Raw genomic sequence first — 22626 nt, forward strand, 5'->3', positions numbered from 1 at the left:
TAAATAAATATAGCTTACACTATCAGGAGTTATTTCAGCGGGATTAGATGGGGTAATTTATTACAATGGGTACAGGTGACTTTGATAAAATAATTATTTTCTAATAAGAGTTTTTAATTGAAGTATAACATGCATACAGAGAGGTATGGAAGCCATGAGAGCAGCTTGCCATACAGGGTAAGGTGCAGAACCAACCAGAGCCCAGATGTCCTACTGTGCCCTCAGCTACTTTCCCTGCTCACCACCCTGACTGCTTTGAAAACAACTTCCTTTTATTTATTTATTAAACACTTGGACATTTTATTTTCATTTTAAAAAAGATTTTATTTATTTATTCGAGAGAGAGAATAGAAAGGCAGAGAGAGAAGGAGAAGCACACTCCCCATTGAGTGGGGAGCCCAATGTGGGGCTTGATCCTGGGACCCCCAGGATCATGACCTTAGCTGAAGGCAGATGCTTGACCAACCGAGCCACCCAGATGCCCCCACAATTTTCTTTTAAATAGTTGGTAAAAAATATATTTAGGCATCAGGCCAGGGATATTAGAGAATGAGAGAGATCTGGAGCACGACTGGGGGAGAAGCCATTATTCATTCAGCAGCCCCCAGGATGGTCCTGTTGTGAAAGCCAAGCCCCTACTCTTTAGGCTGGGCCTGGCCCATGACCGCCTGTGTGTACCTTCTGCATGTACCATTACAAACAAAAACTACCGAATATGAAACCTGTGTTTCGGAGGAAGGTGAGGATTGTAGCATGTACTTAAAGAATCTCAACCCTGCAGAGATGGGGCTGCTACAAGGCACTGAGGACGGAGCCTGGGTGCCTGGAGCAGGTTATCTGCAACTCTGTTTGTAAAGTTTCCCTGACCGTCCATCACAGATTCAGCTCAGATCCTCCACCTCCCTTTCAGGAATCCCCCAGAACAAAAGCTGGGGGGCACCACTACCCTAGAAGAACCTCAGTACTAAGCAGTATTAAGATATCTGTTCGGTTCAGAGGGGTGTGTGCCAAGGTGAGGGAAGGGTGGCAGCTGAGAGACAAGCTGTACCGAGTACTTGTGAGCCTCATGCTGTTCTCAATGAGTACCCAACACAAGTACCTCATCTCATCCTCACGAAAATGAAGTACTGGGCTCACGCCAGAGGAGGAGCTGAGACTCAGGGAGGGTAAACAGTCAAGGCTCTGAAGGGGTGGGCAGCAGGGCTGGGGCTGAACACTGGGCTGGGCTGGTTCCACTGCCCTTGGCCCGATGATGCTGACGCCCGTCTTCGAAACACCCTGGCTCACCGAGCACACGATCGCGCCCCACTAGCCCATGGCACTGCGTCTGGGGGTTAATACCATGGCATACAGGCTCTCCACTCTGCAGTGAGGACCCCCCCAGGAGGAGGGAAAGGAAAAGAGAGGCAGGGAAGGTCAGGAGGAGGTGGGGCAGACCCTGGCCTCCAGCTACAGGTCTGCAGCGCAACCACTCACCCCTGGGAAAAAACTGCAGCAGGCGGTGGCCTTCCGTGACTTCTGAAGTTCCCCTCTCTAGGAACCCATCAAGGTGGGAAACAAGGAAGAGGAATAGCAGAGAAGCTGAGGCCCCTCCTTTGGGAAGAGGGAGCTCATCAAAGGAGTGTCCTCAAGGGGTAGGAAGCCGAAAGAGCAGAGCAGGTGGTACCAGGCATGGAAACAGGTGGGAAATAGGTGGCCCAGGTAACAACACTCCTTCCTGTGACGGTATCTGTCCACACACACACGTCAAACACACACACCTTTTTTCTAGAAGCAGACTGCACTTCTTAGGCCTCAGAAGTGGACATATGTCTGTACAGAAGCTACAGAGATATGACGGGGACAGGACAGGAAGGAAAGAGAGGAGAGACCAAGGGCTAAGGAACAACGTTGCCATAGGACAAGAAGAGGGGGAGACAGACCTGCCTAAGTCTGGGGCCCTGGACCCAGGTGTCCCTGAGGCCAGTTAGACATCCTGCAGCCTGGTTCTGCTAGCACATTCTGCCTTTGTGCTTATGCATTCTCAGTCAGATTCCATCATGTAAAGGCTAAAGAGCCCCTGTTCCAGTTGTACATAAAGAAAACACACATTAATACCTGAAAATCCAGAGAAACTAAATTCAGTTGTCAAATTAATTCAAAGAATGGATCTTTCTCAACGAAACTATTCAAATGAAAAGTATTTATTTTTATAAATGTTTTTCTCCAGCCAGTTTATCTCAAATTGCACTTAAGAAACAGAAAAAAAAATCTGTAATGAATCCTGTGAAAAGTTAAAAGAAAAACCAGTAGCTTCCATTTCTGGTTTTAGGTTATTACCATTAAATTATATTCTCTTGGTATAAAAATATTTTTCAAAAAGTCCCAAACATGTCAACAAGCCACAAACCTACTACCCACGTGTAACTGTGAACACGGCCAACACCGACAGATGTTGAAACAGGAAAGAGGTTTCTGGGGGGTCAACGGTTAAGAAGCAGTAGATGCCACAAGGAAAAAAGTCCCCAGGACACGGTCAATCTTAACTTGCAGCTCAGGACAACCTGCCATTTGGTGGTACACGTTTCACAATATTGACAAACAACAATCTGTTCTACATGATTGAAACCACAGGAAAGCAGACAGTGTTTATGCGGAACAACTTACGAGAAGCGCCCCGGGGGTGGTGCACTGCCCAGTGCAGGGAAGGGGGCAGCATCCAAGCCCAACACAGAAGGCACCAGGACGAGCTGCCGAATGTTACCTCACACAGAGACCAAGAATTTATGTGTACTTTTAAAGTGCGTTCCTGTGTGTTTAACGTGCTCCAACAATGACCTCCCGAATTGCACGCAGGATTGTTTCCAGATTCAATGAAACGGCCGTCCGCGTCTGTGTCGGGACTTGAGGTGACCGGCTGAGCGACGGAGTGTTTTCCTTTCTTGTCGGTGCAGCTTCTCAGCCTCCTGCTGCTTCTTCTGCTGTTCGGACTAAAGGAGAAAATTACATGAGAGAGAAAGAGAAAGAAAACCCCAACGTCCCCTGTTGTAAGCATCAGAATCCCACGGCACAGCCCAGTTGCAGGGGCCACGCCGGCCGGCCCTGGACTCTGCTCCCACAATGCTGTCCTGTTCACAAGCCAGAGCCATTCGTCTACTTACACTGCCCCAAACGCAAGACAAATATTGAACACGTACTAAAGGTGTACTATAACCCACCACGATTAAGTATCATTCACCAGGACTGGTCCCAAAGAATTTTTGGCTGTTTCCAAAAAGTCCAACTCCCCTCAGAAGGCAGAGATCTGCTGCCATTAACCACTGACAAGGGCTCAGCAGACAAGTGGCCTGCAAGTCCCTGGCTGGAGTGAGCACACAGGTTTACAGGCTGACGGCTCCAAGGGCATGTCGCCTGGGGTGACACCCGTGCTGGCAGAGTGGAGGGGCCCCCTCCCCCCCAATTAGGCCCGTGGCTGCCAGCAGCAGTTCTTGGAGAGAAGAGAGCCAATGCAGAACCCACGATGGAGGTCAGAGCCGTATGATTTTAAAATCACGTTTGATGGCTCTGAGGGTACCAACCCTTGAATGCAAAACTCAAAAAAATATCCTTAGCCAGTGGAATGGCACAAAAGGTAAACCAAGAGAGCACTGTTGGGGCATAAGTTTTAAAAGTTGAAAAGCAATGCCTTATAGACACCTATGAGGCTTGCTTCACACCGGTCTGCATTATTCTGTGCACCTAAAAATATTCCTTTGTTATTTTGCTCTTGAAGGAGAAGTCTGTATTTGTCGCCAGGGGGTATTACTCAATATTTTAAAATCAAAGAGTTGAGAGGTAAGGGAGTAGTGGGGAAGGAGAGCAATCTGTAAGACCCAGAACCAACGAGTCCCCTAATCCAGGAGCTCTGAAAATGAGAACAAATAAATCCTTAAGTTCTTTTTCTGATGACTATTACTCTTCAAGAGCCCCACTAAATCCTGCCCTGTACATCCCTCCCCAGCACAACGCCCCTTCCTCTGCTTGGCTCCACCTCTGCTCCTGCTGCACTGTCGCTCTGGGCCCCTTCAGCCCATTCCTCAGGCAACATCCACAGTGAGTTTTTAGAAATATAAAGGGTCAGTCTTCTGCTAAGTAAAACTCTTCAACAGCTTTCCACGGTTCTACTGAGAATGAAGGATAAACACTGGCTGTGGCCCACTCACAAGGCCCTCCAGGACTGAGCTCCGCATAGTTTCTGCTCTGATGCCACTCTTTCCCTCTGATCTCGTTTTACACACAGAGGCTCTTATTCAGATCCTCGAGTGTGCCTGGCTTCCTCCCTCCTCAAGCAAGAACTTCGCCTTGGTGGTACCCTGTGCCTGGCACCCTGCTTGACCCCTCAGAGATTCGCTCGACTTAAAGACGCAACCCACACATCACCTACCCTTCCCTAGCCCCTCTGTCCAGGCCAGGCCCCACCTGACACTCTCACGGCACCCTGTCCCCTGCTGGAGCACCTGCCACCACTCCACTGACATAACTGGGTGTGTCCTCCTTTCAACAGACTGAGAATTGTGGCAGCAAGGACCCCATCGGCCTTGTTTTGTGTGTCCTCAGCACACACCACAGAGCAGATATCTGACACGCACTTGTTAATGGACTACTCGACAAACCTGGAGGAACCCACATACCGAACCCACATACCGGCACATCATACAATGGTAACAAGACCCTTGTAAGATCAACAAACACTGGTTACTCCATATTTTGTTTCTTCATGTTAAAAAGTATCCCCAGAAGCATTTCTTGTCCAAATGATCTCAGAACATGATATACCAAATAAAGATAAAACAGGGTGCGCAGGCGCTTCTAGGTTGGGAGCTCCTCTGCACCTTCAGCGTGGACATCAGTCCTAGGCATTTCCCCACCGGTCTGGTGCAGAGCAATCTCCCGGGAGCACTGCTCCCTCTCCAGCACCATGTTTTTGCAGAGCCCTCCCTGCCAGGCCTTCCCCACAATGGTAGGAGCCTCCAGAGGAGCCTGTAAGCAGCAGCGACTGTCCCGCAAAGCCCCACTCAGAAAGGAACACTCGCCTGTCTCTCTCTGGAAGGCTGTTTTGGATGATGTCAGCACCACCTGCCCAATCCCGCACGACCGGTGGGCCAGATGCTCATCTTCCAAGTTTCCTTTCCTTCTGCTTCTGAGTCCTGCTGTGGCTGCTGGCTCACTATCACCAGCAGGCTGGCCCAGAGAAGTAAGGGATGCAGACATGTGCAAGCCCCCATGCCTTATTAGCAGCAGCCTGGTCAACAGTCTGATGACAAACTGCAGTACAGGAAATCTGAAAATTGGACCTGGGACCTAATCCTAGTTTTGCCACTACACAACTGGAAATAATACTAAAGCACAAGCTTTCCCCTTATATTTTATTCATGTATTAGAAAGTATGTGTGAGGGGTGCCTGGCTGGTTCAGTCGGTGGGGCATGTGACCCTTGACCATGGTGTTTTGAGTTTAAGCCCCACATTGGGTACAGAGTTTACTTAAAAAAGGAAAGTATATATGAAAATCCTGGGGAAACTTAAGAGTTTACCTAAATATATCACACATCTAATATCAAAGAAGACTTACTACTACATAAAGTCCTAATTATTCCTAGGTAAAAGTGAGATTTAATAGTTAAAATTTTGTTACTCTAATGATACAAACAGGCAAAATCAAACATTAATTGATAAATTTCCCCAAATTGTTTCATAGCCTCTGCTTGACTCAACCCTTAGTACTTCTTTGGTTTTTAGCAAAAAATAATAATTTCAGAGGCATCTTATTTTCATTTTACCACAAATTATATAAGCCCTAGATAGGACTTTCACTTTACAAGGCCGCACCTCAGGTGGCCCAATGACGCAGAAACCACACTGACTGCTAGCTTCACACCAACAGCGCCAACTCCTAATCACTAAGGTCCCGCCTCCCTCAGGACACCAGAAGCCAGCCTGGCTCTGCCTCGGGCTCGAGCTCTGCCCCTGCCTCAAGCTCAGGCTCTGGCTCTGGCTCTGCCCCTGCCTCAGGCTTGGGCTCGGGCTCCGCCCCTGCCTTGGGCTCAGGCTCAGGCTCTGGCTCTGCCTCGGGCTCTGGCTCTGCCACGGCCGAGCTGTGCGCTCACTCCCAACCCAGGAAGAGCTCTGGCTGCAGAAAAAGTGCTAGAACAGGAACATGGCTTCCTCAATAGGGGAAAAGCTTGGGAAGGCTGTGCTGAAGTCAGACACACTATACGGCACTACTGGAAGCCTATTTTCCTTCCTTGAATTAACAAAATCACATTAAAAAACTTACCCTCTTTAACGTGAATGTCAACTGTTTGCTGCCAACTGTGGTGTCTGATACGCTCAATGTGCCATTTTTTGCTTCAAGTTTCAAACGATCTTCAAGGGTTTTACTATAGGAGAATGAAGAGAATGACACATTAATTAGCATCATGTTTTGATTTAGCATTTGAAACAAGTTTTAATTAGAATGGATCACACGAAGGAAATCTGTTACACTTGTGGGAAAGACAGAACATGGCATTCACTTAACATAATCGAGGAAAGAATCAGGGGCAGACAGTCATTGCTCATGCTCAATAGATACAAGCAAAAAGAGCAGCTGCCAAAACACCCGCTAATTTAGCATTTTAAGTGGTGGTTCCAAATATATTTTCAATGGTTGCTACTTATCTTACTAAATCACATTTCTGAAGCCAACACGCAAGGAGCGGTATTTCTGAAGCCTATAATTTACTGTAATGGTCAGTGGCACATACGCTTCTGAAGCATTTCATACTTAAACCACACACGAGGCAGGCGGCGGAGTGCTTCATGCTTTTGCACCTCAGGCACGTCTCCAAGGGAGCGAACACAGATCCTCTTCCAGGTGAAGCCATGGAGAAGTGCCATGCGAGTCCAGTGGATCCCTTAGCTACCCTCACCACCCACAGCATGAACAATTTGAAACATGAGTCCGTCTGCCTATAGACAGTGAGCAAAAGCACGGCGGGTAAATTCTATCCAGTTCGGTCTGCTCACTCACTGCTACTAGGTGCCTTTTCCTTCCAAATTTTTCCCTGAATTAGTATTTCCATATACTTTACCCCGACTGTTTCATTTCGTTCCTTGCTCATGTCTCCCAGACTTTTCTAGGGTCTCTCTGTATAATCTGTGTCCTGCAATCCTGTCCTCGGCACCATTACTGCCACCCTACCTCGGCTTTATAATCGAGATGTTCACTCTGTCTCGTACGTATAACACTTCGTGGCATGTTGCAATAATATTGTTTTACTATAAAATCGAAACAGTGGTCCCTTCTGTGAACTGAGTTTGGAGGGAAAAACTGGAATTAAGCTTCAAGACAAAGACTTGCAGTAAGTTTTCACTTTGGCTCTAATGCTCAGAGATGCAGCCAAAGCAGCAATCCCCCCACCGGCACCCGTGAGGAAAACAGGAGGAGAGGGTAGAGGAAGCAAGAGGGAAGGAATACGGTTCTCTTTTCTTTCCTGTTCCCTCTTCCAAAAAAGTCAACGTGCTTCCCTTTCCAGTCCTCCTTGTACCAACCTAAGTTGAATGTACCCCTTTTGAGTTAATAGTAAAAAACTGGACTGATTTTAAAAAGTAGCTGAATTGGGCGAAGGGTTTTCTTTTGCCTGAAATACGATCATCGTAACTAATTACTGAGCAGAACGCTGCTTCTAAATGGCCCGCAAGATAAAGTGATGCTCCTTTGAAATTCCGCAGGAAATGTTTGATGTTCGCACCATGAGAGATTTATCTCCAGTTTATGACTAGTAGTAACGTACTGAACATGCCTTCTTTATATAACTTGAGACGTGAAGTGGTTAGCATAAAAGTGGCACTCTTTTCTAAGCAATAATGTTATTAAGAAGCACTTTTAAAGTACTTTTCATCTTCAAAGTGCTTTACAGACGAACTAATTAATCCTTTCAACATCCCTGAGACACAAGTATTTATCCTTTATAGATGGCAAGAAGGGAGGTGAGGCGCTAAATGACTCGCCCCAGGCCATAGGAGGACTCAAGTCTAAAACCAGAATTCCGATTTAAGAATTTCTGGTTTCCAGGAGTGTGTCAGACCAAACCTGATTTATAAAGTTTTGTGTAGGAAATGTTCCACAAAGTCTTCCAAGTGACAAGCTTCTACATGACAGACTGAATGAAACAAAGATCTAGTTTAGTTTTTTTTTTTTTTTAAAACAAGAACTCAAAAATGAAGTGTAAAGGGACTCCGGTGTGGATGTGATTGTGTCAGCCTAAGCAAATTCCTCAGCCTGTTCGTGCCATTTCTGTTCTTTCCCTTCATGGCTGCTGAAGGGTGGCACACAGCAAACACTAATTTGGGAAGAAAGTCACTTTTCAAGTAAATTGTGGGCAATTACTATGCTTTTAAGAATGACCTTATTTCCTCCATGACAGGGTACATAAATTCTGGTTTTCTCTCAATGTACTTTCGATGTGTACTTGTAAAAACTTGTTCTGTCTGGACTACTTGGAAAGACAAGCTGAGTTTTAGAACGAGCCATGGCAAAAGATCAGACACAGGCACTGAGCGTGGAGATTTCTACATTAAAGCAAGTTCCACTTCCCGCCCTTTGAAAGTCAGTTTACGGTATGTGGCTGCTAACCAGCAGTTCTAAGCCAGCTATTTGAGAATGAATTCAGTCGGAGGTGATTTAAGATGCAAATACCTGAAAACTGTCTACTGCAACAGAGGAACAAAATGCAGAAATCCCTAAATAAGGTGAAGAATTTTAGGGGAAAAAAAATGCCACTGTCACATGATGAACAGCCCCTCACCAATCTGTGGAGATGGCCAAGAAGACAGACGTGGGCTTCCAACCTTTGTCAACCTTCTAAAGGCTGAAAGGATGGAATGATTTAGCACAGGACTACGGACAGGGCTTTGGCGGAGGGAATAGGAATTCTCAGCTAGGCGACCTTTAAACGAAGGTGGGCAGCAAATACAAGGAGAAACATCAAATTAGATAGATACTTATTATATGCCTCAGGAAGTAATGCTCAACTTGAGTTTTTAAAAATCACTCTCTGTGGAGGCATGTGCGTTAGTACAGCATTCATAGGACTTAACTCAAAAGAAAGGACTCGCTCCTTCACAGTCTATACTCTGAAGGGGAATAGGCAGGCGGTAGAGAAACGGAATCTACAGATAAATGGAAAATGTTAAATACTCTGTTTAGAGCCAACTAACTTTGAAAAATATTTACAGATCACTGAAAACTCCATCTTCATGCTTTCTGTTTACATGAGTTCCTCAAAGCCCATCTCAGGTGATGTGAACTGAAGCAACCAGGATACCTGGATACCTCATCTAGCAGCTCTGTTCATATTTAAAGATTCGTAACATCCACTGTTGTTGCAAGTCAGAGCTCAAAGCCTTTCTCCAGGGCGATGCGGCCATATCACAGACCCTTTTGATCCAGCAAGTTCCATGCCTAGGGTAGTTCAGTCTATAGGAATCCCTGCACATGAGCACACATTTATCATTGTGGAAAGGGGTAAGAGGAAAACAAGAAACAATGTAAATATCTCAAATCAGAGAATGTTACGTATGTTATGGCCCAACCACCTTATGAGCCATTTTAGGCATTACTGGGAGTTTTATGTGTTATTGAGAGGCCTACACGTACTAGAAGGATAAATGTTCCAACTCATTGCTACATGAAGAGAAGTTCATCAGTAATAGGATCAGTAAGGCCCCTTCACGTCTAGAACAGAATAGCTAATCTGTACACGTGCAAACATGCGCCCACAGGAGTGACTTGGTTCTAGAAAGGCACACACAGCAGAGACCTCAGGGAGGGAGTGAGGGGGTAAAAGGGAGACTTTCACGTTTTATTCCATATTCTTAAGTATTACAATGAAAATATGCTTATACATCACCTGAGTGCATATTAACTTGAGTGATAAGAGATTATTTTTTTTCTAAGTGCAACTTTGGAATTAAACTGCTTTCAAGATTAAATTAAAAATGCTTCTATTAAAATAAGACTGTGTTCCTTCAGCTCTCATCCACTGGCAGTGAGGAAAATTAGCTGAAGAGTAAAAACTGGCCATGGTTCATCCACAAGCAGATAAAACTGTGGGCGTGATAAGCGGCCTCCCATGAGCTACTAAAACCACCTGATGAAGAAGGCGAATTCCTCCAAGGTAGGAAATGTCTCTGAAATCTCTGCATTTCCAAGACAGGCCACAGACTAGGTGCTTCCAAGAATGCCTTCCCACTGACGGGCCGCCTGGCAGGGAGAGGAGAAGAGGCACCCCCACTCTGAGGTGCAGGAAGCTGTGTTCTAGACCTCTTCTCCAGGCTTACCGGCACAACCCGGCCAGCACCTCCATTAGGCCCTGCGGACCTGCCTGCCTCCACTCCCATAACTGGACAGGCCAATGTGCCTGGAATCCTGACAGGCCGGCAGCATGAACTTCCCTGCTTTCCACCTGCAAACGTAATTATTCCCACCCATCCTGACAGCCTCCCCTTGGTCTCTGAGGAGGTAACCCCTGTCCTTCTGAGGCTGTCTCCTTGGCCTGTGCCCTGGCCCATCCCCTCCTGACTGCTTACTGAACTCAGCTCTGCCAACTGACTTTGGTGTCTCAAGTCACTGTCTGCTGCCACGGGTAATCCTGCTCTGCCCACAAACACATTCTATCTCTAATAGCCGAAAAAACTTTCCCCATCAAGTTATTGGCTTGGACTCCTTCCTTTTTCTGCCAAACTTCTTGGAAGAATCATCTACATTAATTACTCACAATATTTATTATCTCTATTCATTCATCAGTCCATGGCAATCCGACATTTGGGCTGGTGCCTGAGAAGCTGGTCCCAGCAAGACAATCTTCCTAATGGCTTTCCTCTGTTCAGGGAACTCCCAGCCCCACTGCACATTTGTGCCACACCCTCTGTGCCATTTTCTTCCTGCTTGGCTCCTTCCAGCTTACATCTCTGAAAACTCCTCAGTGATCTTTACTAGCTACCTTCCCCTCTGCTTGTCCAAGTTGGGATTGTTAGCATGTGGCTGTCAGTATTATCAGTGACAGCTCTAAAACTACCTGTAGTACTTTGTGTGCTGTTTATTTTCCTAAAGAGAGGCATGTGGTTTTTATCACAGACTCAAGAAAAAAATACCTGTTGCTCCCAAGGGGCTCCACTCTTCACCCTCAATGCATCCTACACACTGAGTCGATCTTCCTCACCCTGTGGTCTCAATCACACAGGGAAAGCTGCTTTCTCAGCGCTGTATCTCTAGTCCAGCCCCTGGGTCTCCGTTTCTCTACTGAACATCACCAAGAAGACACTTAATGTGCTGATAGCCAGCTTAGTACTTGTGGCCTTAAACCTGGTTTTCATTCTGTATTCTTGCTCTTGATGGCAACACTGCCAGACAGTTCAATATCATCCAACTACCTCTTTTTCCTTCGCTATTACATTAGTAACTGAACAATGTTGTGATGTATGTCCATTTTCCTTTCCTATTCTTAGACAGTCTTGTGGATAATTTGGGCTCAGGATGGCCTGGTCATCTCTATCCCACAGTGCAGGCTTTTATCACTTTTGACTGGGACTACTGAATAGTCTGTTAGCTGACCTCAGGAGCCCCTCCCTGTGCTTTCTCTCTAAAACTGAGATATTTCATTATGAGTTTCTGGGAAAGAGGGACTTTTTGTACCTACAAGTTTTTATTTTTATCTTCCATAACCAATATGAACTCCTTTTATTCACAAATGATTTTATGATTTGGGGAAGGAGCTGGAAACAGATTTGCTCACGGGAACCTCAGTGTGACAACCTTCCCTGGCTTAGCAATGCTTGGGCCAGGGCCTGCCCACTGCTCTCTGGTTATTCTATGCCCTCCTACACCAAACCATGCTTCCCTCGGCTTTCACACAGTGCTCCTTTGTTCACATGTCACTCTGCCTGGCATGCCATCTTCCCACCCTGCCTTGGGTGCTCATCTTTTTGTCTTTTGTCTACAGCCAGTTTCAGTATGACCTCTTCTAAGGACTTCCTTAAATCTCTCCCTTTCTTATGCACTTTCTACATGGCCCTTTTTAGCTCTAGACTATTAGCTAGAATGTGAAGGCTACAGGCCTGTGGGCTGTGCCTTCTCTTTCCAACCCCTGGCTCTGGACAGCACTTTGTTCACACTAGGCAGACACTCAACCAATGTCTCACTGACGAATGGGTGGCTGGAGAGGCTGACAGGTGGGTGAATAAACTCACAAAGCACAACATACTATAAGGTCTATAACTATGTGTCGACAGACATACGTTTTTGTCTGAATTCATGTTGGCATGCCAAGCAAAGAAGAGGACTCACTCAAGTACTGAGTTAGGATTCATAATTCACTTTACCCTTTACAGAAAAAGTCTTAAAGTTGGGCAAGTCCAAGTAAACATTTAAAATGTGATACACTCAGTTTTGATGCTGTGTTTTATTGATTGCCTTGTGGTAACTCACAGAATAAGCAGAAGGTGTCACTTTGGTTCTCTGAAGGATAATGCTTCAATGCTTCATCAAATAATATAAAAATATTGCAAGTTCAGGATCTGCCAAAATAATCCAGTCAAGACTAGAACTCAATGAGCAGTTTGTGCCAAAACGCCAGCAAACTGCAGGCTGTTCATACCAAAGGGTTATTACTTCAAGAACCAGGACTCTTCTTTTAAGCTCATGAAGTATTATCACTTATATAGTTCCTTTTCAAAAAAAAAAAAAAAGTTTAACTTAGTAAAAATGTTTAATTGTAGTGTATTAACATGGCTATTATTTATCCATTAAGTACTAAATTTCTATCCCTTTTGTTTCTCTTATTAACGTCCTACTAAAACCCACAGGCAGAACAAAAATGTCAGAAAGTTTAGTCATGCCTCCTCCTCCCAAATCACCGTGTTACCATGCTTACACTAAAGACAACTGTTCCTAAGTTTTCCTGGCCAATGGGTTGGGAGTAAATGGGTTCTTTCTCATTTTTCTTTCAAGTTACCCTTGAAAGGGTAACTTCCTGAGTTGCCTGTCATGTAGCCAAGGCACTGGAGATTCACAGTTCCACAAAAATGTATCATGTGCCTACTTGGGTCTACCCAGTACCGATTCAGGAGCCAGTTGTCAAGTAAATAAAGCCAGACAAAACCAGCAGATAATCTAACAAAGAATCTCACTCCACAGAATCAGAATACTACAAATCAGAATACTACAAACAACTAGTCTTCCCTCTGTTTCTGAGTGGGACTCCAAGTTAAATTTCCAAGACCAGCAGGAACATGAAAATTGAGGCTTGCACACACTGCTGGTGGGAAAGTAAAACGGAGCAGCCTCTTTGAAAAAGTTTGGCAGTTTCTCAAAAGGTTAGGCATAATGCTACCATATGACCAGCCATTCCACTCCTAAGTACATAGCCAGGAGAAATGAAAACACGTCCACGTAAAATCTTATACACAAATGTTCGTAACAACATTATTCATAATAACCAAAATGTGGAGCAACCCAAATGTCCATCAACTGGTGAACAGATGAAGGGAACATGGTTTATCCACACACCAGAATACTATTTGGCAATAAAAATGAATGAAGTACTAACAGATGCTATAGCACGGACGAACATTGAAGGCATTACGCTAAGTAACAGAAGCCGGACAAATGCCACACGGTGTGTAGTTCCATTTATATGAAATGGCAGAACAGGCAAACCCATAGAGATAGAAGATGATTTGTGGTTGTCTGGGGACAGGATGGGCTGGGGGCAGGTGGGAGCAAATGATAATGGGGCTTCATTTGGAAGATGAAAATGTTTCAAAGTTAACTGTGGTAATAGTTGCACAACTCTGTTAATATACTAGAAACTTACACTTTAAGTAGGTGAACTGTACGTTATGTGAATTGTATCTCAAGGCAGTTGTTATTACTGAAAGAAAAGTAAGGCTGGTAAAGATACCAACCCAATTACTAGATTCTTCATTCACCAGCAGACCTTTGGTTCTTTAGAACCAGAATTTTGAGATCTCCTGGATTCTAAGTTGAAGGATTTACTTATTATTTGGTGTCCCAGATACTTGCTAGAAGCAGTGAGATCATGAGGACCAGTCATATTTCTTCCATTCCAGAGACAGTTTAGCCTGTCCATCAATGTCCTCTCCACCCTTTTCCCACTTCCTACATCTGAAAAACCAGATTTTCTAAATGGGAAGCAAGGAGCTGGAGAAGTACAGGTACAGAACTGGTACTGCCCCGGACCTCACACCTCATCCATTCCGCCCAGCTCCTCCAGACACTCGCGCTCTTCTTTTGAGATTATCTACCATCTATCACATTCTCATCTTGAACATCAACATTCAGCCCAGGAGCTCTCTTAACAGAGACTTACCTAACTTATGGCTTGTACACAATCTGGAACTGAGGACCTAGCCTAGCCTGTTCCTTACTTAGACACCTACAATTGAAACTATCCAAGTAATACTGTTTTTTTTTTAAGTTGACTTTTTTATGGTGATAAAATATATTCACCTTGCTGTGCAACAATCACCATCCATTACAAGAATTTTTCATCTTCCAAACTGAAACTCTGTACCTAGTTATTTTTTTTTAATATTTTATTTATTTATTCATGAGAGACACACGCAGAGAGAGAGGCAGAGACACAGGCAGAGGGAGACGCAGGCTCCATGCAGGGAGCCTGATGTGGGACTCGATCCCAGGTCCCCAGGATCACACCCTGGGCTCAAGGCGGCGCTAAACCACTGAGCCACCCAGGCTACCCAAGCCACCCGGGCTGCCCATGTACCTAGTTAAGTAGCATCTCCCCATTCCCCCTCCTCCAGCCTGGGTAACCCCCATTCCATTTTCTGTTTCTAGGTTTTTGACTATTCCAGAATACCACTCTTATCCCTCAGTGTTCTTGCAAAAGGCTTAACATTTCTGGCAAATTTCCCAAGTGATCTTTTCAGTCATCAGGTAAGCTGAGATACAGATAAACATAGTGGAAATTCTAATTAGGAAAAATAACTTTTTGTTAAGAGGCAAAGAATCTGTTGCTGTTCTCAGTTACCACTATACCGAAAACCATCAATCATAGGGGCACAGAACAAAACAGGTATCTGTAGGTGAGGGAAACAGAGGGAAAGAAACAAGGACAACACAAGATCATGACCTGTGCAGTGTCAAAGTGTTCTTACCTCTACCAGCCAACACTCACACCCTGGGCCTTCCCCTATGTGAACTCCACCTCAGAAAGTTGTTAAAAGTCATCGTAAGGAAGGCCAGTATATTTCCCCTCAAACCTTGTGGTGCTTCCCTCATGTTAAGTTCAAAGACCAAGATGTCCTCCTCAGGGTCACACGGCCGTGAGGAAGAGCAAGGCCCCGGCAACCCGGGAGGCATCAGAGAGGGGGGTTACTCACTTCAGCAGCTTCTGCTTGGCGGCAGAATCTTTGAAGCTCCTGAATTCCTCACCGGCTTTGATCTCATAAAACTGGGGCTTGAGGACAGTCTGCTGGTCCTCCCTGAGCTGCTCCTGCCGCTTCATCTTTTCCTCCTGGTGGAGCAGTCTGCGCTGTTTCCTGACCTCTTCAACCCAGTCTTTCTCATCATCTGAACTCTCAGAACTTTCCGCATCACTTGGTTTTCCTTCCGGCTCTTCCTCCTCTTCCTGAAAATAAAAATAGTAAGCAGCAGCTCCTATCCCCCACCAAACACTGACTTGCTGTTCTCTTGGAAAGAGTCATTGTCCAGAGTACGTGACATCACACGCATCGGGGCAAAATGCTCTTAATTAGGTAAGATCTACTTCTGAGCGGAAGGTCAAATGAATTATATCTCCAGTGTCCCAAAGGTTTTTCTAACTTACATAGAAAACTTTACATTAAGGAAACAACAGCAGATACAAAATGATAAGGAGTACATTACTTTTTCACGGAGTTCTTGTTGTTCTAAGAGTCTTAGTTTCTTCTTCCTTTTTTCACTTATTTTGGAGACAAGTGGATTCAAAAGCCTAAATTCTTCACTCTCTTCATCTACTTGGAAGTCAGGGTTCTCAAACATAACTTTAAATCGATCATCGGTGAGAATATTAGGAAGGCTCTATGACAAAAAGAATGCAGAATTTCAAGTCAGTATGAACAAAATCTGACCAGAAAGACGGCCTAAAAACATTTCAGTCAATTATAAATGAATAGGCTGCATAAGGCATAACATTAAATCATTAGGAAAATTCTTTAGTACTAGTTTCCAGAACTTTCTATCTGCCTTTGGGTTTTACCTCCTACTCACAGATTCTATTAATCTATTTCACAGACTACATGTATTACGTGGCCATTACACATAATGAGCTAAGAATGAACTTTTCTGGCTTAACTCTATGCCTAATATGTTGGAAAGAATTTTCTTCAATTAGCATTTCTCATGAAAAAATACTTTTCAAGGAAACATATAGTTCTGAAACACAGTTTTTTAAGCATAGCTACTATACTGAAATAAAATTAGTGAGTCTTCCAAGTTCATATTCCAAAACTGGGAAAGAAAATACATAGTAATAATAAGGCAACCATTAACACGGTGAGGAGATGCTGGTGTATACTTCCTGGCTCTCAGGGAGCTATTTGGAAACCTAAGGGAAGCTTCCATCTCTTACGCAATGGCCTCATCAATTTTTTCCTGTAGGCCATTTAACTGTTCATGAAGGATACAGTGTAAACCTTCTGACACAATAAAATTGCTATTGAGACCGATCTGAATAGGTCAGGGCTGACGCTAACTAAATTCCTTTTTAGTTGTACCATTTTGAATAGAAAGTTTTCTAGAATGTATTGTAAACTTAGCTGTTCACATAAACAGATGACAATCTTTTACATTCAGAGTTCTAATGTTTATCTACTACAGGCTTGGAAACCAGAAAAATCAAACTACTTCACAGGGTTTGTAAATTAAACAGCCTGAACACAGGCTGGAAAAGCTAACCTGTCTGTGGTTGTTTGTAAGCAGTGGATTTCTGAGTGTGGTACTTGGAATAGATTTGATAAGGCACAAGACATTAAGGAACTTATGCTATTTATTATTCGCATGTCCCTAATGTCTGACAAACCCTTAACCTAAAATTCTAAGACATACTGGATATATATTTAAGATACATTGATCAAGCGTTCCCTGATTAAATATCATATCTAAGATAGATTTAGGTTCAAGGAAGACAGAAAGATAGGTAAGAATCCAGTTCCTGATTCCAAGGTGCTAGCTCAGATCTAATGAGAAGGAAAACAATAAAAACACAAACAAAAGCCTAGAAGATCCAAGGCACCGTATGAAGGATGCTAAGCAGAGCTGAAAGTGCTCTAAGGGTAGAGGGAAAAAGTAACTCCAACAAAAGACATGTCAAAAGGGCTCACTGGGGGATGCAGTATCTGAGGACAGATGAATGGGTTTAAACAGACACAGAGTTGAAGAGCATTTCCAGCCCACTATGGACTGGTGAAGTCTGACGACACAAGGATAATGACAAAATCTGAAAAAAGCATTCTTTGATCAGGCCAGACTTGCCCCTAAGTTCTGCTGTGAACCTAAAATTACTCTAAAAAAAATGAAGTTTTTTTTCAAAGATTTTTATTTATTCATGAGAGATACACAGAGAGAGAGGGAGAGACACAGGCAGAGGGAGAAGTAGGCTCCATTGCAGGGAGCCCTATGCAGGACTTGATCCCAGGACCCCAGGATCACAACCTGAGCTGAAGGCAGACGCTCAACCACTGAGCCACCCAGGGATCCCCAAAATTAAGTCTTTAAGGAGAATGTCCTCTGGATTCTGAGGAACACCATTAACTGCCTGGGAACACCATGCTAGGTCTCAAGTGAGAGGAGGAGACTAAATTGTATTAATTCTTACTGTATTTATTAAATAATCACATTGAGTAATACAGAAACACGTTACAAAAGAATATGCTGCTAGTATTCTTACGTTTTTTCTGAATTTTAAACAAATAAATTATATTGCCATGGACAAGTATGTTTTGGAAGAACAACTATAAAATAATAACTCTTCTGACCTAGCTATAAAAATATTTCCCTTGGAGATTTCTCCTGGTCTAATTGTTTATTTTTACAACCAATTTAAAAAAAGGAGTATGATAAGATGTAGTTAGTGATGTTCTACAGTAGTTTATATGTGTCTGGCTAGCTATCTACCCTAGAAATACACATGCACACGTTAAACACCTGCCAGGCAAATCTGAAAAACATCTCTCAAAGCATTGTTCCTATCACAGCTCTACTTCAAAGAAGTATTATCTATAGATTTGAGTAGGATGCTTACCATGAATATTCTGTCCCAAGAGAGTAATATACGAGGAATGCTTAACATTTGAAACAAGTCAATTCCTTCAAGGCTACGATATCTATGAAATGAATGCTATGATGTCTTGGGTGCAGGCTTCTGGGTAAAGATGCTAGTCTGCACACAAGCATCTCCTTCTAACCTCTGCTAAAACCCCACTAAAGCAACAGAATATAGGCTTAAAGACACGAGCCTTAAGAAGAAGGAGGAAAAGACAGAAAAATAGGAGCGGTAAGATTCTAAAAAGAAGCAAGGCAGGCCTCAAACCCACCCTGTCCCAGGAGAGGCTTCTTCCCTGGAGAGAGAGAGGTGCCTGCTGTGGCAGCAGCACCCTGAGGACAAGGGAAGCACGTGGCACAAAGGGGCTGCACACCATGGGCTGCGATGACACCCTGCCCCACACCCCACGCCCTTGTGACTGTAGCTTTCAGAACGCTGGGAGCCAGGCCACTACCCTCCAAACAGGAGAATAGACCAGCCAAGAGAAAAACCAAAAAGACATTGCTTTTTGAAGCTTCCCCAAATAAACAGTTTGGCTGGGTCACCATACAGTGACTGCTGAGTCCTATCTCCCCACCTCAGAGTCTTCATTCAGCTTTTTTTTAGGTCCTTCACTCTTAAATATAAACAAATGACCTAAGATCATAGTAGGAGCAAAGTACTTAAAATTTCTTTTCCCCAAGAAAATCCCCCAGCACTGAAGAGCCTAAGTTTCTGGACTGAAGGGGCCTACTCAGTGGCCAGCACTACAGGCGGGGTTAATGGAAGGAGGACAACCCCTTGGCGTAGCACAACCACATATTATTACATTTATGTGTTTATTTTCCTCAGGAAATTACCTAGCATTTTCTCCTTCCAATATAATGTGTGGTTGTTGCTGAGAACCCGCACATGTGAAAATCTCTTCCCTATACCCTCACTGCCTGCCTGCTCGTCTGGGTTGGAAAGAATATGCCTTCAGGAAATAAAGGTCCTTTTAATTCTGTATCCAAGATGGGGAGGAGGTGGAGTGAATCCCCAGGATGTTGACCATGGACCAACACTCAGAGGTGACCAGTCCAGATGGAGCAGGGTCGACACATGTAGAAGAGACTCCATCAGGAAAAGAAAAGTTCATGTAACAACTGATATTCACATAAATATCTTGACATGAGATTTAGACAACCAGCAAAGGACTGAACGCTAACTAGTGATCACTGTATATAAGACCAACAAAAGGCCAACCACTAAATCCATAGAAGACAGAGGCTGAAGGGACGGTAATCACAGATGGCCACCTGACTCCATCTGGAACAGGAAGAGCACGTGCACAGACCCGATGAGGTAAATGCTGGTGCTGACAGTCCCAAACTGCAACAGAACTTACCAGGAGGGAAGGTCATCAAAAGATGAAAGATGGTTGGCCTGACATTCATTCATTCATTCATTCATTCATGAGAGATACACAGAGAGAGAAACAGAGACACAGGAGGACAGAGAAGCAGGATCCCCGCAGGGAGCCCAATAGGGAATTGATCCCTGGACCCCAGGATCATACCCTGAGCCGGAGGCAGATACTCAACTGCTGAGCCACACCCAGGCATCCCTGGCCTGACATTTAAAAGTCACAAAGGAGCACTGTGGGCAACTGTAATCTGCTTTACACCAAAATAGTCTGCTAAAAGGGCAAAAGTGCTTACCTTAGGACAGGTGAAAATGGGGGAGAAGGGAGAGAGAGCCGACATTCCTAACAAAGCATGGAGAAATACTTAGTTTTTAAGACCATGTGGTTTAAAACTAATAAATCCAAAAACAATCTTTAGTTGGTACTAAAAAACATTAAAAAGAGTATTTGGAATGTTAAAGCTGATCTGATCCAACCCAGTGTCATTGCATGGCTCTATCTTCTCCCTAGAGAGATGAATTATTACTTTAAAGTATACCCTTCACAGTATCGAATCAACCTGCGGGCTAAGACACCTCTCCTGTGAACGGCCCAGGTGAGAGTACACTTGACCTAGAGACGTCGTGCAAGACCACACACAACTGAGCTGCTGCAGAACCCAAGAGAAGGACATTCATACAAGACTCCAAGGCAACAGTGAAAAACTGGTAGAAAAGGCCAACGGCCAGGAAATGACACTTATAAGAAAAATGGCTCAAATCCTTTCAAATCCAATGAATCACCAGGTGCCAAACCTGTGTACATGGGGAGTTCAATACGGATTTGTTGAAAGAAATGAATGAATCAAGTCTTAATTAGAATTAATATCACCAAGTGTTTAAGTTTGGATAAGGTCCAGATAATGCTTCCTGACACTAGATAATGGGTCCCTTTGCACTGCAGGCCCAGCATCAATAAGGTCTGCAGTACACATCTTATTACACTCTAACGATGTTATCAGTGGCAGCAATATTTGGGAGCAGATATTGGTGTCTGCCTCCAAGAAATTCCAGTTGGGGCCAAAGCAGAATTAAAGCATACTGGCTTTCAAATCAGAAGTCATCAGAGCTATTACAAATCTTGAGGGTTTGAAGAACTTAGTTCAAAGGCAAAACTAACAAACTGCTGAGAGTCGGAACAATTCTTTCAAGTATTCTTTGCATTATGAAGGCTTCTTCCCTTAACTTGCAAGTGGTCTTTAAGGTCTTCGTTTTTAATTAGATAACAACGTTAAACAACAAGTCATATAAACTTTGTCTAATAATAGCCTCAGATTTCTAGAAAACTATACACAAGTATTTCTAGAAAGAAAGTGAGCTCTGATGATAAGGTCCAGAGCTGGGTTGGCAAGCAACTGAAAAGCAAATCAGGGGCACATTTTACAAATAGCACTTTCTAGCAGAATTTTATAGGTGACATTGCTTTTACAAAGACAGCACATCCAGCTTCCAGCAGCCAGAGAGATAATGGTGTTTGATGAAGGAAGGTAAGAATTTTGAAGGTTGTCCTTCCTTATGCTGCAAGAGAAGTAGTACACAGCCTGATGGAGGATTCTTTACAGGATGACTCTATCAATGTTTTGACAAAGACCTGTAAATGCACAATCACAATTTTTCCCACTAACTATTAAGATCACTTTGCAGGTTTTCAGTTCACATAGTCATTTTACCAGCCTGCACCCTGTGCACAGTGAGAACCATCTGTGTTATAAACCTCTGGCTGTCCCTCAACTGCAATGCAAGTCTTTAAAACAAAGGGGGTGGGAGGCAAGGACAGGATACTTTCCCCACATCTTCATGATCATCAGGGCCTTTTTAAAAAGCTCCTGAACTGAGTATACCACCCTTCACAAGTATTGAAATCACAATTGAAGTGTCTTACTCTCTGTAATATTAAGATACGTATCATTATAGATAAGGATTCGTCAGCATAAAACATAGATAGGAATGTATACGTGTGCATTCTATATCAGCCCCACGTTCTTCCTCCTGAAGCTTTAGGGCTTCAGTAATCCAAAGATCACTCCCATTTAGCTTGCAAAAAGACATTTTGAAGTTAAAAAGTTACCTCTCTAGTCATCCTCAGGCTGGGCTTACAAGAAAATCAAGATGAATACTCTGAGGAGAGAGTCAACACAGCAGGAGGCACTTGCACTTCAAGCACTTTAAGATCCACACACACACTTAAACGCTCTGATGTGAATTAATTAGGAGGAGGCATAGACATAGCATGTGGATATAAATGTATATAATAAGTTTAAGTGATTATTTCAATGTTGGTATATTATTCACATAAGGAAAATGGAAGCACAAAAGTCATCTATGGATTTACATAAGGGAGGCTCTTAAAATCAGAGTTTAAATAATATATTAAAAAAACGTAATAGACCAGGATGGGAAGATGCAACCAGGATGAGGAGACAGAGGTTAAGTAGTGAGTGTGTGCTCCACTTAGAAATCACAGCACTGCAAAAACATCCCCTTCCTGGTTCTATCTTTGCATGTTATAGAAGAAAACACTATGCTCCAGTAAAGCCCAAGGTCACCGAGGATGACCCAACTAGTGAGCAAGAAACTATAAGACTCATCAGCCGAAGTCTGCTGGCATTATAAGAGAGTGGAACAAAAATAAACACAGAAAGAACTGGCTTATCTCATGTTTATTTACCTGGTTAGAAATCAGCAAGAGAACAGAGAAAGAATAAACAAGCAAACAAAAACCTGAGAGCATAACACAGCTAGCCCAAAGTTCCAAGGTCAGGCCCTTTACTCAGAGTCGAAGTCCACAGGCTCCTGGGAGCTTGGATCTTTAGAACTCATTCCAGCAAAGAGCCAAACTTGAGTGATCTGCCTACCTGCCAG

General features: G+C 43.8%; 1 protein-coding gene and 1 long non-coding RNA gene across 11 annotated transcripts in view; one reads left to right on the plus strand and one right to left on the minus strand.

Moving 5' to 3' along the window:
* Nucleotides 1-2167: 2167 nt before the first annotated feature.
* NOL10 (nucleolar protein 10) overlaps nt 2168-22626 on the minus strand; it is an 83477-nt gene continuing 63018 nt past the window's right edge. Inside the window, exons 18-21 of the mRNA XM_038560769.1 lie at nt 15927-16100; nt 15422-15669; nt 6294-6396; nt 2168-2969 (exon numbers count right to left, since the gene is read on the minus strand). Coding sequence (XP_038416697.1) covers nt 2850-2969; nt 6294-6396; nt 15422-15669; nt 15927-16100 — 645 coding nt within the window. The 3' untranslated portion in view covers nt 2168-2849. The remainder of the gene's footprint in view (nt 2970-6293; nt 6397-15421; nt 15670-15926; nt 16101-22626) is intronic.
* LOC102154232 overlaps nt 14048-22626 on the plus strand; it is a 33343-nt gene continuing 24764 nt past the window's right edge. For 6 of the 10 annotated variants that reach the window (XR_005372077.1, XR_005372074.1, XR_005372075.1 and 3 more), the window contains exons 1-2: nt 14049-14233; nt 14877-14975. This is a non-coding gene — a long non-coding RNA (uncharacterized LOC102154232). Of the gene's footprint in view, nt 14234-14876; nt 14976-22626 lie in introns of all 10 variants that reach the window. The other 4 variants (XR_005372081.1, XR_005372072.1, XR_005372078.1 and 1 more) reach the window with 1 other exon arrangement.

Source organism: Canis lupus, chromosome 17, assembly GCF_011100685.1.
Source record: "Canis lupus familiaris isolate Mischka breed German Shepherd chromosome 17, alternate assembly UU_Cfam_GSD_1.0, whole genome shotgun sequence".
Classification (NCBI taxonomy): Eukaryota; Metazoa; Chordata; class Mammalia; order Carnivora; family Canidae; genus Canis; species Canis lupus.